Source organism: Osmerus mordax, chromosome 2 (genome assembly GCF_038355195.1).
Source record: "Osmerus mordax isolate fOsmMor3 chromosome 2, fOsmMor3.pri, whole genome shotgun sequence".
Classification (NCBI taxonomy): domain Eukaryota; kingdom Metazoa; phylum Chordata; class Actinopteri; order Osmeriformes; family Osmeridae; genus Osmerus; species Osmerus mordax.
Window position 1 is genome coordinate 5,240,171 of NC_090051.1, and position 17,513 is coordinate 5,257,683.

The following is a 17,513-nucleotide window of genomic DNA, read 5'->3' on the forward strand; positions in this document are numbered from 1 at the left end:
GCTTTATAGAATGTACGGTTACTGTATTGAAGAAAAGACAGAAACATAATTGCTGCAGTAAAGGCTTCATTTGCAACAGGACATTACTGCAAGAAATATGCAATATAGCTTCCATTTACAGTATTACACTAGCTCTGGCCCTTCTCTGAGCACCACCACACATTCTAACTCCTCTCCCTTGTCCTGGTACTTGTCTTCCTCTCCCTTGTCCTGGTACTTGTCTTCCTCTCCCTTGTCCTGGTACTTGTCTTCCTCTCCCTTGTCCTGGTAATTGTCTCCCTCTCCCTCGTGCAGGCATAGTAACTGTATTCTTACTTTCTTTGTGTTGCTCTATATTGTTCTTTTTCCACACAAGATCAGTCCAAAGAGGTCCTCTTTATATGTACCATATGGTCATGTGATTGAAAGAACCTCAACATCTGAGTGTTTCCTAGTTGGGAATCAGCTGTGATTTACAGTATTTGCATTACTTCAACCAGCTTTTTCTCAGTAGCAATAGAATAAAATACAGGGGATATATTTGTGTTTCAATTCACAATATGAACAGCTGTTCACTTTGACTTTAGCCAATAAGTTGATCATGAACATGATGTTATCTGTTCTGACATATAGTGTGAAAGCATTGGTAAATTAGTCCCTAAAAATTGATTGTTTTGGTCTTGGTTGAGCTTGTGTGTAAAAGAAGTTCAAGCATTTGAAATTTGTGTTTACTCTATGCATTTTGTGTCAAAGCAACAAGAAATGTGTTAATTGTATAGCCTACACAGACGGCTGTTGTGCTAACTGTGTTAAGAGTTTAGGGAACTTGTTAAAGGTATTGAAAGAAGTGTCATAGCGATTGTAAAAAAACAAAGTTCTGCAACCTGTTTCCTTTTTGCTTTCTTGCATATTGTGGAGTTCCTCTTTTGATAGACATAAACTACTGAACTGATTATGTAACTGTCTGAAACTACTGTTTAAAAGAGTGCTCCGGTCATTTTCAGAGAGCCCTTCTTCGTACAGACATCACTATGGTACTGTTTTAGAACTGCTCCTCCTTGCTGCAAGAATAAACAGAAGCAGAAGGGAAAGGCACATTCTTCTGACCTCAGACTTTTAATGATAAACTTCCACTTTTAATGCCTTATAATGAAGATTATGGTCTTTCTGTTTTTAGACCTCACCTTTAGGTCCGTCTCTGTCATTTACTCCTGGAGCTCCAGGAAAGCCTTCTTGTCTGGTAGACCTGGGGCTCCTGGGGGCCCGGGAGGGGCTAATGCGTCCCCCGTAGAGATCACTACCCATACTTCTCCTTTTGGTCCTGTGGATAGAGGACTAACAGTCAGACAGAGTGGAGGATTTAGTAGTGTTTCGTTAGTTTACAGTTGTGTCCATTGTTCAAAATAACCACCATTAACTCACCTGGGTCTCCCTTTTGGCCATGGGCCCCCTTACATCCAGGTGGGCCGCAAGTTCCAGAGGGGCCTGTGTGTCCGGGAATCCCCATTAACCCAGGACTACCAATCTCACCTAAGGAAAATGCCACCCACATGTTTAGACATGATACAGCACATGTCAACATCAATATATTTGACAGCAATGAAGGTTAAACTAATAGATTAGTAATTACGAACATAATACCAGCTGGCTATAGAGTAAGGGTTACCTTTGAAGCCAGGTAATCCTGCAATGCCAGGTAGCCCATAGACTCCTGGAGACCCCTTCTCCCCCTTCAGCCCAGGAGACCCAGGTGCACCATTAGCTCCCTCGTCTTCAGTCATTGGTAGAGCAAGCCCAATGTCACCAGGTGGTCCTGAATTAAAATAACAACATAATAACTTTGCATGACAAGAAAACGGTACAGGGTGGGTTGGGGGGGAGTTCTGACCAGAGTTTCCATCTCGCCCAGGGAAGCCTTCCTCTCCACAGTGCCCTGGAATGGGGTTGGTACAGTCAACACCTGGCTGGCCTGTGGCACCCATAGGTCCTGGACTACCTGCACAGGGAGATACGGTTGTCACACCATGTCACAGAAGTCGACTTTACAGACACAGACATCTAGGTTGCCAATATGTTTGATATCTGTACCTGTGAATCCTGATTGGCCCTTTGGCCCCAGTGGCCCAGACTGGATTGGCCACTGGGAGCCTTGACAGCCTCTGGATCCCTTGTCTCCTGTTGGCCCCACATACCCTGGGGTTCCTGGCACACCAGGTCCTGAAACATATGTGTGTGGGTGTCAATCCAAGTTTTAATATAATTCTCTCCTTTCTTCAGACTCCTACTCAGAGATGGCAGAAGTTCACACATCCTTCACTCAAGTACACGTAAAGATACTCATGTTTAAAAAGACTCTGGAATTATTGACTACACTTTTTTACTGAAGTTAAAGTAAAGAAGTACACATCAATAATGTAACCTTATTTTTTCAACAACAAAAAAATATTTTTGAGAAACGATTTTGCAAACTTTAAAAAATATATATATTTTCAAAACCTTTTTCACAAATGTTTTCAATATTTTTGGGCAACCCAAAAAATTACACAATTTTTTTTTCAACTTTTTCCTCCTACTTACCTCTTGTTCCAACTCCCTTCACACCCTTCAGCCCATCCAGCCCATGTAGGCCCAGCGGCCCTGGGAGACCTGGTAGCAAGTATGAGTATGAGACTTAACTCTTTATCAGTTGACTTGACCATTCTAATCTAAGTTTATTCAGTCTGTTGGCTTCCATTGCTTTGATGCTTTTGCCTTTTACATTTAGTCATTTAGCAGACGCTCTTATCCAGAGCGACAGTATGTACAGGGACATTCCCCCCGACGCAAGTAGGGTGAAGTGCCTTGCCCAAGGACACAACGTCATTTTGCACGGCTGGGAATCGAACTGGCAACCTTCAGATTACTAGCCCGACTCCCTCACCGCTCAGCCATCTGACTCCCTATTTTGAGTTGATTTTGTTTAATGCATTTTCTGATTTGAGAGTACGGCATATTTTTCAGTCAATACCAACAATTCATAAAAAAAAGAAACATTTCAGCAAGGCCAACTTTGTACTTTTGTAAAATTTGTTGTTTTAATGTTGAAAAAAAAAAGTATATATATGATTTAAAAACAAATCTCTTCTCAATTCTACTCAAACAAAACTTTGAGTCTCTGGGGACCCTGCTCTCCCTTGGGACCGGGCCCTCCCAGATTTCCTTGGGGGCTCTCGGCCCCCGGCCTCCCTGGTCCTGGTGGTCCGAAGACACCTGCCAGTGAGAAAGGAGTGAGGACACCATTGCTGCTCCACAGGCCACTGTGTGTCTGTCTGTCTACAAGGCTTTCCCATGCATGTTCTTACCTGGAGGACCAGGTGGCCCAATGGATCCTGGAGGGCCAGGCGACCCTTTGGGCCCTGGTGCGCCTGAAAATCCTGGTTCTCCTTGATCACCTTTCTCACCAGATGGAGCTATGGGAGGAGGCAGTTATAGATCCCTCAGAGATAAATCTACCTGGTCTCCAGGTTCTCCAGGGAAGCCGGTGATGCCCCTCTGGCCTGTAAAACCTGGTAGGCCAGTGTCCCCCCCTGCTGCCCACAGGAGCCAGATGGCCCAAGAGGTCCAGCATCCACACCAGTGGGTCCACCAACCCCTGTATATCCTGGCTCACCCTGTCTTCCCATAACACCCTTAGGCCGAATCCCAATACGCTGTCTTACCACTACCCCTTATCCCTAGCCCTTAGTTTAGCCCTAGCCCTCGAAACTGAGAGGTAAGGGCTACATAGCCCTATGAAATGAGACACCACTTGGGTACGTATATCGATGTCTATTGATGTCTTCGCTGTGTGACAAGGGGGCCTTGTCAGCCATGGGCCTGGCAGCCCGTTGGCCTCGTTACAGGAGCAAAGCCTCAACGAGGCACACCTGTTCCTCATCTACCTCACACCTGGTGGGTACAAAAGGGGACAAACAGGGGCAATATGGGGTTAGACATGGTTTTGTGTGACACAGACTCGCCGTAGGAGAAACGAGACCAACCACATGAGCCAGGAGGGCTGAAGGAAGAGACCCTGGGAGAACAAGAAACACACCGACGTAACTCAGTTTTTGTTAATGTTTTTTTGTTTTGTACCAAAGGGTGCTATTAAAACCCTTTGGCGTACCTTCTCTCTTGGAGTCTGTCCGTGCTTCACAGCTGCTAATGGAGTTTAGTTAAACTGTAGACATGCATGGAGTCCATTCAAGGCTAATCAGAGAAATGCAAGACTGTTGTGCAAATCAGCAATGTAATGTTAGCGTAGAAAACTAGCAATTTAAAAAAATGTTTCAATTAAGAACATGGTTGCAAATATACATGTACAGGACTGTGTACAGCAAAAAACAAGACTGTCATAATTTTTTTATCAATTATTTAAGCCGAAAATATTACTTTTATGGGACTCTGGATGATTTGTCTGCCATTGTTGCAGGTTGAGCAGGATTCACATACCCCTAGGTTTCAAGTAAGCTCCCGAAAACACTTGGTTTTAAGGGGTGTATACCCCTTCGTCTTAGCCCTACCCCTTGCTCAAAAAGAGTATTGGGACACCACTTAATCTCATGTGAATGCGCAAAACTAAGGGGTAGGGGACAGTATTGGGATTCGGCCTTACTCCCTAAGAGGGGAATGACAGTGTGTAGCTACCTCGGATCATGCTTTGGGAAACACATACAGTATACTGTTTCTCTAACATTTCTGTCCATCAGCTCCTGGTACACCTGAGTCCCCTCCTGACATCACCTTTCACACCAGCACAACCTGATACACCCACACACAGAATGACCTGACTGCCTGCCAACAGACCAAATCATAGTTTTTCCTCATCACAGGTGCCTGTAATGAACACATACATGTAGGCAGTACTTACCTGGAGGGCCTATGTCCCCTACTGGTCCAGGGGCCCCTGCAATGCCTTTGGCCCCGCTTTCACACTCCACAGGGGGGATCCAGGAGATCCAGGTCTGCCTGTAGCACCACTCTCTCCACACTCCGCTTTAATCCCCGGGTAACCTGGCAAACCTGCTTCACCTGGGCAATGGCAGTCCTTCAAACTATGCACGTCATGTAATACTATTTCCTCAATGATTAACAACTGACACAATCCTTTCAATCTAATATAGTTACCACCATCAGCACCTATAAAACTAACGTTGAGATACAAGGAATATGGATTTGCATATTGTCTGTTTCTGGTACCTGTTAATCCAGTTGGACCAGGTGGCCCTGGAACTCCCTTAGGTCCTGATAGGCCCAGTGGTCCAGTGAATCCTATTGGCCCTACCAAAAAATACCTTTGATTCCAGTAGGTCCTGCCTGCCCCAAGTCTCCTTTCTGTCCCTTTGCGCCGTCAGGTCCAGAAAGTCCTCTGTACCCAGGGGGACCTGTCCCACCAGCGAGTCTTAGAGAGCACATACATGTTCTTCATTTCTTCATTACTGGATTTTAAAAAAAACAACCCCAACCCCGGTGAGAAGACAGTGGTTAGGCAACATTACCTTGTTCTCCGGCATCGCCCTTCTCTCCAGGTGCTCCAGGGTTACTGGGCACAAAGGGGGCCAGGGAAGGAAAAGACTAAATGGAGGACAGTCATTAGTACATTTTTTCCCAATTTTATTTGGAACTCATGCTGTGATGGGGAAGATCAGGAAGCCAAAAGCTAACTTTGTACTATATTGATATGATCAATGACATTTACTAAACAAGGTGCATGAAAGATAAGTGAATCAATCAACAAACAAATTAATAAATAACCAAAAGTCACCTTTGAAACCTGGGAATCCTCTACCCCTAGGTGGACCTAGGTCTCCATCTTGCTCTGGTTCCCCTGGCTCTCCTGCTGTGCAGTACAGACCCTCCGAAATCACAGAGCACAGGGTATGGGTTCCTAAACACCAACTGAATGACCCGCAATCAGACTGATCTCTTACCAGCTCATCCATCACATCAACTACATATGCAGTAAGAAACATATTTGGTCAACTTTTCTCAAATGTGGTTACCAAGGCTACCATCTTGACCCGCAAGCAAACAGCTTCAAGCAGTATGAAATGTAAACTGATTCATATTGATATTGTCGGCTGTATCAACAGTGATCTGGTGAGAAGAATCCTATCATTATAGCATTTCTACCTTTCTGGTGTAACCTGGTGTTTGACATGTGCAACTGCATCTTGAGTGTTTGTATCATTGACTTTAAAGTATTTTGTTTGTATCCCCGGTTACGTGAGCTCTACAGTAAATCAATGTAGTTTATCATGGAGATACGTAGGCTAAAGTTAAGCTCTGTTGCAGTTTTAACAGCTATGAATGTAAGTACTACTGTAGCATTATATGCATTGCTTTTGGCGTTGTATCCAGGATTTGCGACGTTGTGCTTGTTTTTAAACTAATTTCGGTGCTACAGTAGCTAGCTCTAGCTAGCCTAGCTTTACTTCGATTGTGTTGTTAGCTACTCAGTGTTTGTCTTTATTAATGGGGATTTGTTAGTACGTTGTGGAAAGTGTGTGTAATATGATTTTATGTTATGTAACGTTAGATGCAGACAGTCTTGTGAGTCTCAAGGTATTTACTCCAGTTTTGTGAACTTCAATTTGACCGCATAAAGATAGTGTGCTTCCCACATCTACCAAGTTGAACAATGGATTTTGGTGTTTCAAAATACATTGACATTTCCCTGCTGTATGACTATGTTAAGCCTGTGTTCCGCTCCTCTCTTTCACCAACCGTCTCTGGAGGATGGGATCCCTCACTGAATTGCTTCTCCCAATGTTTCTTCAATTTTTTCTCCTTCAGTGAGTTTTTCTGGCAGTTTTTCCTTGTCTTCCTTGAGGGTTTAGGTTGGTTGAGAGGCAGTTCTATGGGCGTATGTGAAGCCCTCTGTGACATGCTTGCGTGTAAAAAGTGCTATACAAATATATTTTTATTTGATTTGATTCTGTACTGCTGCGGTAGAGCCAATATAAGTTGAGTGCTCATAAACATTCTGTCATTTATTTTCTATGTTGTAACTATCCGTTTTGTATAGACAATGACACACATGCAATAGAGTATATTCATATTATTGGATTTAAAACTTTGCAATTACGATCCAAAGTCATTTTATTGTTAATTTACATGTAATGCTTATTGTGTAGTAATTAATCATATAGGCTATTATTATTTTTAAGAAAACCAAATTAGTATGAAGAGTTGTATGCCAGAGATTACGTTTTTATCAGTGTTGTGAGTTTCTCCATTAAAAGATAAATCAGAGAAACTTCCACCTCTCACCAAAGGATCAGCATTGCATATGCAAAGTGGACACTGACAGACAAAAGAGTTCCTTCATATGTGAAAGCTGAGTTGTCGTTAACTTGGAACTGTTTCTTCCAGATCCCCTACTGGCCAATCATACTTGATCATGGGCGGAGACTAGACAGAGAAGACACCTTAAGGCTCCAGAGAGACTACAGAGACTCAACCAGAGACACTACAGAGATAGACTCAACCATAGAGAGACTCAACCAGACACAGCAGTAACCACACAGAGGATCAACCAGAGAAACAAGCTTCCAGACTCTAGATACGGGATCCAGAGTGACCAGACAGAGAACAAAGAGAGAGCTGAGTTATGGAGACACATCACTGTGATACATGTGGGAAGAGCCTTTCCTCATCCAGTAACCTTAAGAAGCACATGAAGATCCACACTGGAGAGAAGCCCTACAGCTGTGACCTCTGCGATAAAACCTTTAGCCAGGCTGCCAATTTCACAGTTCACCGCAGGATCCACACTGGAGAGAAGCCCTACAGCTGTGACCTCTGTGGAAAAACCTTTAGCCAGGCTGGTCATTTCAGAGCTCATAGCAGGATCCACACTGGAGAGAAGCCCTACAGCTGTGACTTCTGTGATAAAACCTTTAGCCGTGCTAGCAGTGTCACAGATCACCGCAGAATCCACACTGGAGAGAAGCCCTACAGCTGTGACCTCTGTGGTAAAACCTTTAGCAGTAATAGCAGTTTCACAGTTCACCGCAGAATCCACACTGGAGAGAAGCCCTACAGCTGTGACCTCTGTGGTAAAACCTTTAGCAGTAATAGCAGTTTCACAGTTCACAGCAGAACCCACACTGGAGAGAAGCCCTACAGCTGTGACCTCTGTGATAAAACCTTTAGTAGTGGTAGCAGTTTCACAGTTCACCGCAGAATCCACACTGGAGAGAAGCCCTACAGCTGTGACCTCTGTGGTAAAACCTTTAGCCATGCTAACAGTTTCACATTTCACCGCAGAATCCACACTGGAGAGAAGTGCTACAGCTGTGACCTCTGTGATAAAACCTTTAGCAGGTATAGAAATTTCATAATTCACAGCAGGATCCACACTGGAGAGAAGCCCTACAGCTGTGACCTCTGTGGTAAAACCTTTAGGCACGCTGGCAATTTCACAGTTCACCGCAAGATCCACACTGGAGAGAAGCCCTACAGCTGTGACGTCTGTGGTAAATCCTTTAGCCAGGCTGGCCAGGTCAGAGCTCATAGCAGGATCCACACTGGAGAGAAGCCCTACAGCTGTGACCTCTGTGATAAAACCTTTAGCAGTGTTAGCAATTTCACAGTTCACCGCAGAATCCACACTGGAGAGAAGCCCTACAGCTGTGACCTCTGTGGTAAAACCTTTAGACATGCTAAAGGTTTCACAATTCACCGCAGAATCCACACTGGAGAGAAGCCCTACAGCTGTGACCTCTGTGATAAAACCTTTAGCAGTGTTAGCAATTTCACAGTTCACCGCAGAATCCACACTGGAGAGAAGCCCTACAGCTGTGATATCTGTGCAAAAACCTTTAGCCAGGCTAGCAGTTTCACAATTCACCATAGAACCCACACTGGAGAGAAGCCCTACAGCTGTGACCTCTGTGATGAAACATTTAGCAGTGGTAGCAGTTTAACAGTTCACCGCAGAATCCACACTGGAGAGAGGCGCTACAGCTGTGAACTCTGTGGTAAAACCTTTAGCAGGTATAGCAATTTCACAATTCACAGCAGGATCCACACTGGAGAGAAGCCCTACAGCTGTGACCTCTGTGACTATTCAGGTAAAACAAATGGCCATCTGAAGAGTCACCTGCGTGTCCATAATAGAAAAACCCCCAAAGCAGTGATGTCTGGGGCCAAGCTGTCCCAGCAGTCACCACCTGAGAGAACTTCTGTATGACCCACAGCTGGAAGAACTACTGGCCTATAATTAAAAGATCTAAACTCTGCTGTCTGACTGCTCCTCCTAAGGTTTCTTCCATTTTGTTGTCTAACTTTTATTGATGTAAGACTGTTTAGCATGTGTTACGATTTGTAACTTACGAACCTTGTCTAGGGTTGAAGTTCGTAACATTTGACAAACACACATGCAAACAAGGCGAGGGAGGTAACAGCCTGTGTTCTGCACCTCTTTTTCACCAACTGTCTTAAGAGGAGGGAAGCACTGAACTGCTCCTCCCAAGGTTTCTTCTATTTGTTCTCAAATTTTCCTTGTCTTTTAAACGTTTTAAGGTTGGTTAAGGGTAGTTCTATGGGGGTATGTCAAGCCCTCTGTGACATTTTGAATTTGATGATAAGTCGTCCAATGCACACTGATCTTCATCATTGTTGAAGAATACAACACACTTCTCTGTATTTACATTTGGAAGTAAAGGGTCAAGAGACTGGATGGTTCTGAAACAAAAGGGTTTATTGTCCTATTTACAAGATGATAGCCCGATAACAGGGCAGTTTACACCCTTCTCTCCTACCTCTCTGGAAGATGAAAACTGGAACAGAGATGTGTTAAACATAGGGCTGGGCGGTAGACCTATGTCCTAAATTTTACAAAATTGTATAATTTTGTAGCTGGGGACAGTAACTGTAGGCTATATATATCATGATATGAGTTTTTCTTAAACATTTTAGTCCACTTGTTTCAATAAAATGTAATCCGCACCGGCCGGGTTTAGATCGAGTAGGCTACATCAGGTTTGTCGCATTAATTCAGTTTCTTTATATGTGTTGTCCATTTTATCAATTAAACGTCTAAACTTTTTAGTTACGAAGCATGTGTAGGAGTAACGCGAGTTTCTGACAAAATTATACGACCAGTGAGCTACTGACCGTGCAGTAGGCCTATATACAGTTAGGTCCATAAGTATTTGGACATTGACACAATTTTCATCATTTTGGCTCTGTATACCACCACAATGGATTTGAAATGAAACATCAAGATGTGCTTTAAGTGCAGACTTTCAGCTTTAATTTCAGGGTATTTACATCCAAATCAGGTGAACGGTGTGGGAATTACAATACATTTTATATGTGGCCCCCCCCCTTTTTAAGGGACCAAAAGTAATTGGACAATTGGCAGCTCAGCTGTTCCATGGCCAGGTGTATGTTATTCTCTCATAAAGGGAGTTTGTTATTTCATTGACAAGGAGCAGATAAAAGGTCTAGAGTTCATTTCAAGTATGGTATTTGTGTTTGGAATCTGTTGCTGTCAACTCTCAATATGAAGTCCAAAGAGCTGTCACCATCAGTGAAGCAAGCCATCGTTAGGCTGAAAAATCAAAACAAACCTATCAGAGAGATAGCAAAAACATTAGGTGTGGCCAAATCAACTGTTTGGTACATTCTTAAAAAGAAAGAACGCACTGGTGAGCTCAGCAACACCAAAAGACCCGGAAGACCACGGAAAACAACTGTGGTGGATGACAGAAGAATTCTTTCCCTGGTGAAGAAAAACCCCTTCACAACAGTTGGCCAGATCAAGAACACTCTCCAGGAGGTAGGCGTATCTGTGTCAAAGTCAACAATTAAGAGAAGACTTCACCAGAGTAAATACAGAGGGTTCACCACAAGATGTAAACCATTGGTGAGTCTCAAAAACAGGAAGACCAGATTAGAGTTTGCCAAAAAACATCTAAAAGAGCCTGTACAGTTCTGGAACAACATCCTATGGACAGATGACACCAATATCAACTTGTACCAGAATGATGGGAAGAGAAGAGTATGGAGAAGGGAAGGAACTGCTCATGATCCAAAGCATACCACCTCATCAGTGAAGCATGGTGGAGGTAGTGTTATGGCGTGGGCATGTATGGCTGCCAATGGAACTGGTTCCCTTGTATTTATCGATGATGTGACTGCTGACAAAAGCAGTAGGATGAATTCTGAAGTGTTTCGGGCAATATTATCTGCTCAGATTCAGCCAAATGCTTCAGAACTCATAGGACGGCGCTTCACAGTGCAGATGGACAATGACCCGAAGCATACTGCGAAAGCAACCAAAGAGTTTTTTAAGGCAAAGAAGTGGAATGTTCTGCAATGGCCAAGTCAATCACCTGATCTAAATCCAATTGAGCATGCATTTCACTTGCTAAAGACAAAACTGAAGGGAAAATGCCCCAAGAACAAGCAGGAACTGAAGACAGTTGCAGTAGAGGCCTGGCAGAGCATCACCAGGGACGAAACCCAGCGTCTGGTGATGTCTATGGGTTCCAGACTTCAGGCTGTCATTGACTGCAAAGGATTTGCAACCAAGTATTAAAAGTGACAATTAGATTTATGATTATGTTAATTTGTCCAATTATTTTTGGTCCCTTAAAAAGGGGGGGGCCACATATAAAATGTGTTGTAATTCCTACACCGTTCACCTGATTTGGATGTAAATACCCTGAAATTAAAGCTGAAAGTCTGCACTTAAAGCACACCTTGATTGTTTCATTTCAAATCCATTGTGGTGGTATACAGAGCCAAAATGCTGAAAATTGTGTCAATGTCCAAATACTTATGGACCTAACTGTAGCCTCGTTTTTGGCAGATTTATGTGAAACTTGCTAAATAAACATTAACTAGCTACATTATGTACCCCTTAAGCTGAATATCTACTACTTGTTTGGCCAGTTTGATTGTGGTAAAATGTAAAACCTTTTTAGTTATGGAGAGGAGTGTAGGTGCATAGCGCTAGCTGCTCTCTTTTTTTGGGGGGGGGGGGATTCAGTTTTTTTCCACTTACATTAAATTGACATTTATTCAAAACATTGCGGGTAGCATACATTGTAAAAAGCAATGGCGATTTAAACTCCTTGAGCACCCTTAAATTTCATCTCAGCACCCCTAAAAATAATAATTCAAAAAAATAAAATTATTATTGTTTATTATCATTTGATGCTGGTAGTTCATGAAGAAAGGGACATCCTTAGTTTTTTCATTCATTCAATATTTTGCATAATAATACATAAATGTATTAATTGTTATCCAGTGAAATTAGGAATTTATTAGCAAGGGGGTTTAACACTTTTGCAAGGCACTGTATTCATGTCACATTCTCATTGGGGGCTGAGCACCCCTAAAGGTCTGATCCTAGAATCACCCCTGGTGAAAAGCAAATAAGTGGCAGTGGGTAGAACCAGAAGAGCATGTAGTTAAACAAATTACAATTAAACAACGTGATCCTCGAAAGTGCTAGAGTGTACCTGGATGAAAGCAAGCAACAAAAATATAATTCACAGCGAGTAGGCTACAAGTAGTTAAATCAGTTACAACTAACAAGTGCAACAAGTCCCTCAATTAGTGTCATTGTGTTCCTGGAGGAAATAAACTAACATCTGATCCAACAAATATTTCCTAAGTACCGTTGTACTCCCGGAACAAGTGTGTCTTTAGCCTTTTCTTGAAGGTGGAGAGACAGTCAGAATCTCTGATGGAGGTGGGGAGATGATTCCACCATTGGGGGGCCAGACAGGAGAAGAGCTTGGGTTGGGAGCGGGCGCTCTTGAGGGGTGGGACCACCAGATGGTTGTCATAAGAAGACCGTAGGTGGCGGGGGGGGGGGTGTAAGGCTGGACAAGAGACTGGATTTAGTCAGGTGCAGTCCTGTTCACCGCTCGGAAGGTCAGTACCAGAGTCTTGAATCTGATGCGGGCCGTGATGGGTAGCCAGTGGAAGGAGATGAAGAGCGGGGTAACATTGGGACCGTCTGGGTAGGTTGAAGATGAGGCAGGTTGCTGTGTTCTGAATCCTCTGGAGAGGGCGGGTTGCGCATGCCGGGAGACCGGCGAGAAGAGAGTTACTTATCACTACAATGGTCATAACTTTTAACAAAATGATATATTTCAAATCTGTCTGCTGTTCTACATTGCCCACATAATTATGTATGTTTCATATGCTTTAAGTTGTCTCAATCTTGTAATAAAAGTGGTTGAAAATAAATGTACGATTGTACGGATTTAATGTTATGTAGATGCAGACGGTATTTACTCCAGTTTTGTGAACGTTAATTTGACCGCTGACATGGCGGAAATTCAAGTGGCACTGTGTAGATCTGAATAGTCAAGATGGCGGTTTCAATATAATTTATTTAGTTTGTACAATTTAAGAATTAACAGAGTACTCTAACGAAAGACATGCAGATGTAACCTACAGGTCGTTCGAGAGAGTGGTGAAGAACAACCCTAAAACCCTGCCTTATATAAACTTAGAACAAATGGTTCTTCTGATGGTCAATCCATCAATATAGCTGTGATTGGCCAGCACTACTCAGTGACAGTTTGACTCCACATCAAGTGTCCCACAGTTCTTTGATGTCCCAGCTCCCTCTCTAAATGAGGAGATGGTTAAGGACACAATCTCCTTGGCCAAAAGGTTAGTTCAGCTCGCTCAACTGAGATAACAATCTCCCCCAACCCCCATCATAAATACCTTAAGACAATCTGAGTGTCCATTCTACAGAGTAAACCACACCACAGAGCCTCAGTGTCTTACATTCGTCTGTCTATAACAAAGGAACTTACTTTTTACCGCTTAAAGAAACATAGATATTGTAACTATGTCAAAAACTGCCATAACACCACCCTAGTGGTCAGCATATTGTGTGCTGTGTTCTGTATTGCTGCTGTGGAGCCAATATAAATTGAGTGCTCATAAGCATTCCGTAATTTATTTTCTATGTTGTAACTATCAGTTTTAGAAAATGAAACGCATGCAATATAGAGTATAATAATATTGTTGGATTTAAAACTTTGCAATTCCAATCCAAAGTCCTTTTATTGTTAATTTACATGCTTATTGTGTAGAAATTAATCATATAGGCTATTATTATTTTAAAGAAAACCAAATTACTATGAGGAGTTTACATTTATGCATTTAGCAGACGCTTTTATCCAAAGCGACTTCCAAGAGAGAGCTTTACAAAAGTGCATAGGTCACTGATCATAACAACGAGATAGCCCCAAACATTGCGAGCAGCCAAAACATGAAGCATACATTGTGAAAACAGTTCCAAGTTGTATGCCACAGATTACATTTTTATCAAAGTATTGTGTTTGTTTTTCCAGTAAAAATAAATCAGAGAAACATACACTTTTCACCAAATGATCAACATTACATATGCAAAGTGGACATTATGACAGACAAAAGGTTTCCTTCATATGTGTAATCTGAGTTATCATTAACTTGGAACTGTTTCTTCCAGATCCCCTACTGGCCAATCATTCTTGATCATGGGCGGAGACAGAGAAGACACATTAAGGCTCCAGACAGACTACAGCCACTCAACCAGAGAGACTACAGAGAGAGACTCAACCAGAAACTGCACTAACCAGACAGATGATCAACCAGAGAGACTACAGAGACGCAACCAGAGAGACTACAGAGAGACTCAACCAGAGAGACTACAGAGACTCAATCAGAGAGACTACAGAGAGAGACTCAACCATAGAGAGACTCAACCAGACACAGCAGTAACCAGACAGAGGATCAACCAGAGAGAAACAAGCTTCCAGAGACTAGATACAGGATCCAGAGAGACCAGACAGAGAACAAAGAGAGAGCTGAGTTATGGAGACACATCACTGTGATACCTGTGGGAAGAGCCTTTCCTCATCCAGAAGCCTCAAGATGCACATGAAGATCCACACTGGAGAGAAGCCCTACAGCTGTGACCTCTGTGGTAAAACCTTTAGCCGTGCTAGCAGTTTAACAATTCACAGCAGAATCCACACTGGAGAGAAGCCCTACAGCTGTGACCTCTGTGATAAAACCTTTAGCAGTGGTAGCAGTTTCACAATTCACCGCAGAATCCACACTGGAGAGAAGCCCTACAGCTGTGACCTCTGTGGTAAAACCTTTGGCCAGACTTCCACTTTGAGAAATCACCTCAGGATCCACACTGGAGAGAAGCCCTACAGCTGTGACCTCTGTGATAAAACCTTTAGCAGAGCTAACCATTTCACTGTTCACCGCATGATCCACACTGGAGAAAAGCCCTACAGCTGTGACCTCTGTGATAAAACCTTTAGCCGTGCTAGCAGTTTCACAGATCACTGCAGAATCCACACTGGAGAGAAGCCCTACAGCTGTGACCTCTGTGGTAAAACCTTTAGCCATGCTAACAGTTTCACAATTCACCGCAGAACCCACACTGGAGAGAAGCCCTACAGCTGTGACCTCTGTGGTAAAACCTTTAGCAGTGGTAGCAGTTTCACAATTCACCGCAGAATCCACACTGGAGAGAAGCCCTACAGCTGTGATGTCTGTGGTAAAACCTTTAGCCAGGCTGGCCCTTTCAGAGCTCATAGCAGGATCCACAATGGAGAGAAGCCCTACAGCTGTGACCTCTGTGGTAAAACCTTTAGCCAGGCTGGCCCTTTCAGAGCTCATAGCAGGATCCACACTGGAGAGAAGCCCTACAGCTGTGACCTCTGTGGTAAAACCTTTAGTCAGGCTTCCACTTTGAGAACTCACCTCAGAATCCACACTGGAGAGAAGCCCTACAGCTGTGACCTCTGTGGTAAAACCTTTAGCCATGCTGGCAATTTCACAGCTCACAGCAGGATCCACACTGGAGAGAAGCCCCACAACTGTGACCTCTGTGGTAAAACCTTTAGCCAGGCTTCCACTTTGAGAACTCACCGCAGGATCCACACTGGAGAGAAGCCCTACAGCTGTGACCTCTGTGACTATTCAGGTAAAACAAGTAGCCATCTGAAGCGTCACCTGCGTGTCCACAATAGAAAACCCCCAAAGCAGTGATGTCTGGGGCCAAGCTGTCCCAGCAGTCACCACCTGAGAGAACTTCTGTATGACCCACAGCTGGAAGAACTACAACTAAAAAATCTAAAATCCTCTGTTGTTAGACTGCTCCTCCCAAGGTTTCTTCCATTTTGTTGTCTAACTTTTATTGATGTAAGAATGTTTAGCCTGTCTTACAAACCTTGTTTAGGGGGAAAGGCCGTAACACTAGACAAACACACAAGACAGAACACACATGCAAACCGGGCGAGGGACAGGGAACAGCCTGTGTTCTGCACCTCTCTTTCACCAACTGTCTTTGGAGGAGGGGGGCACTGAACTGCTCCTCCCAAGGATTTTTCTATTTGTTCTCAAAATTTCCTTGTCCTTCTAGAGGGTTTAGGTTGGTTAGGGGCAGTTCTATGGGCGTATTTCAAGCCCTCTGTGACATTGCTTGTAATAAACTTGATTTGAACTTAATGATCAGTCATCCAATGCACACTGATCTTTATCCATTGTTGAAGAATACAACACACTTCTCTGAATTTACATTTGCAAGTAAAGGGCCAAGAGACTGGATGGTTCTGAAACAAAAGGGTTTATTGTCATATTTACCAGATGATAGCCTGGTAACAGGGCGTTTACACCCTTCTCTCTTACTTCACTGGAAGATGAAGACTGGAACAGAGTTGTGTTAAACTTAGTCCTACCACCCAGACCCAGCCATATATGTCCTAAAATTTATGTAATCACTGTATAATTTTGTAGCACGAACGTTAACGGTGGGCTAATATCACGATATGAGCTTTTGTCCATTTGTTTCAGTACAACGCAATCCGCACCGGCAATAATCTGTCGCACTCGGCCGGATTTGGATGGAGTAGGCTACGGCAGGCATGCTATGAACATTTACATGTATGCATTTAGCAGACGCTTTTATCCAAAGCGACTTCCAAGAGAGAGCAACAAGAGAACAAGATAGTCCCAAACATTGCGAGCAGCCAAAACATAAAGCATTGTGAAAAACCAAGTAAGTGCCAAAGGGAAGAACCATAAGAGCATGCAGTTAAACAAGTTACAATTAAACAACATGAAACTCAAAAACTGCAAGAGTGTACCTGTAGATTCTTTTTTCTACAGGTACACTCTTGCACTTTTTTTAAGTACAAGAATTCCACACTACAACTAACCAACAAGAGCAACAAGTCTCTCAATCCGAGTCATTGTGATCTTGGAGGAAACTAGCATCAGGTCCAGCAAATCCGTTGTACTCTCGGAACAAGTGCGTCTTAAACCTTTAATGATGAATTGATGAATTATGAACACATTTAATTTTGTTCAGGCGGTACTGGGCGTGAATTATTACATGTATCGTCATCCATCTTTTGCCAAATGGAGCCCTGAGAGGATGGGAGAATTCCTAGTGTTACATTTACTGATTCAAATTGAAAACAGAAGCAACATTTCGAGTAAATAAAAGTTTATATGTTGTCAATTAAAGG

General features: G+C 43.1%; 2 protein-coding genes across 2 annotated transcripts; one reads left to right on the top strand and one right to left on the bottom strand.

The window, feature by feature from the left end:
* Positions 1-1,169: 1,169 nt before the first annotated feature.
* Positions 1,170-2,118, bottom strand: LOC136957844 (collagen alpha-1(X) chain-like). The gene is made up of 5 exons (XM_067252058.1): positions 2,068-2,118; positions 1,868-1,975; positions 1,646-1,792; positions 1,402-1,509; positions 1,170-1,300 (listed from the first exon to the last, which is right to left on the bottom strand). The coding sequence occupies exons 2-5, from the start codon at positions 1,959-1,961 to the stop codon at positions 1,185-1,187; spliced, it is 465 nt and encodes a 154-aa protein (XP_067108159.1). The 5' UTR covers positions 1,962-1,975; positions 2,068-2,118; the 3' UTR covers positions 1,170-1,184.
* A 4,612-nt stretch (positions 2,119-6,730) lies between these two features.
* LOC136957854 (zinc finger protein 91-like) lies at positions 6,731-16,261 on the top strand. Its single transcript, XM_067252069.1, has 3 exons — positions 6,731-6,791; positions 7,372-8,929; positions 14,899-16,261. The coding sequence occupies exons 2-3, from the start codon at positions 7,610-7,612 to the stop codon at positions 16,030-16,032; spliced, it is 2,454 nt and encodes an 817-aa protein (XP_067108170.1). The 5' UTR covers positions 6,731-6,791; positions 7,372-7,609; the 3' UTR covers positions 16,033-16,261.
* The last annotated feature ends 1,252 nt before the right edge of the window (positions 16,262-17,513 follow it).

Bases quoted from the DNA above. Each gene is read 5' to 3' on its own strand.
- LOC136957844 (XM_067252058.1), bottom strand. From the start codon at position 1,961: ATGGGTGCCACAGGCCAGCCAGGTGTTGACTGTACCAACCCCATTCCA. The intron at 1,793-1,867 runs GTCAGAACTCCC...ATTTTAATTCAG, and splicing joins TGGGCGAGATGGAAACTCTG to GACCACCTGGTGACATTGGG. The intron at 1,301-1,401 runs GTGAGTTAATGG...CTCTATCCACAG, and splicing joins TGGCCAAAAGGGAGACCCAG to GACCAAAAGGAGAAGTATGG.
- LOC136957854 (XM_067252069.1), top strand. From the start codon at position 7,610: ATGGAGACACATCACTGTGATACATGTGGGAAGAGCCTTTCCTCATCC. The intron at 8,930-14,898 runs GTTCACCGCAGA...AGAAGCCTCAAG, and splicing joins GCAGTGGTAGCAGTTTAACA to ATGCACATGAAGATCCACAC.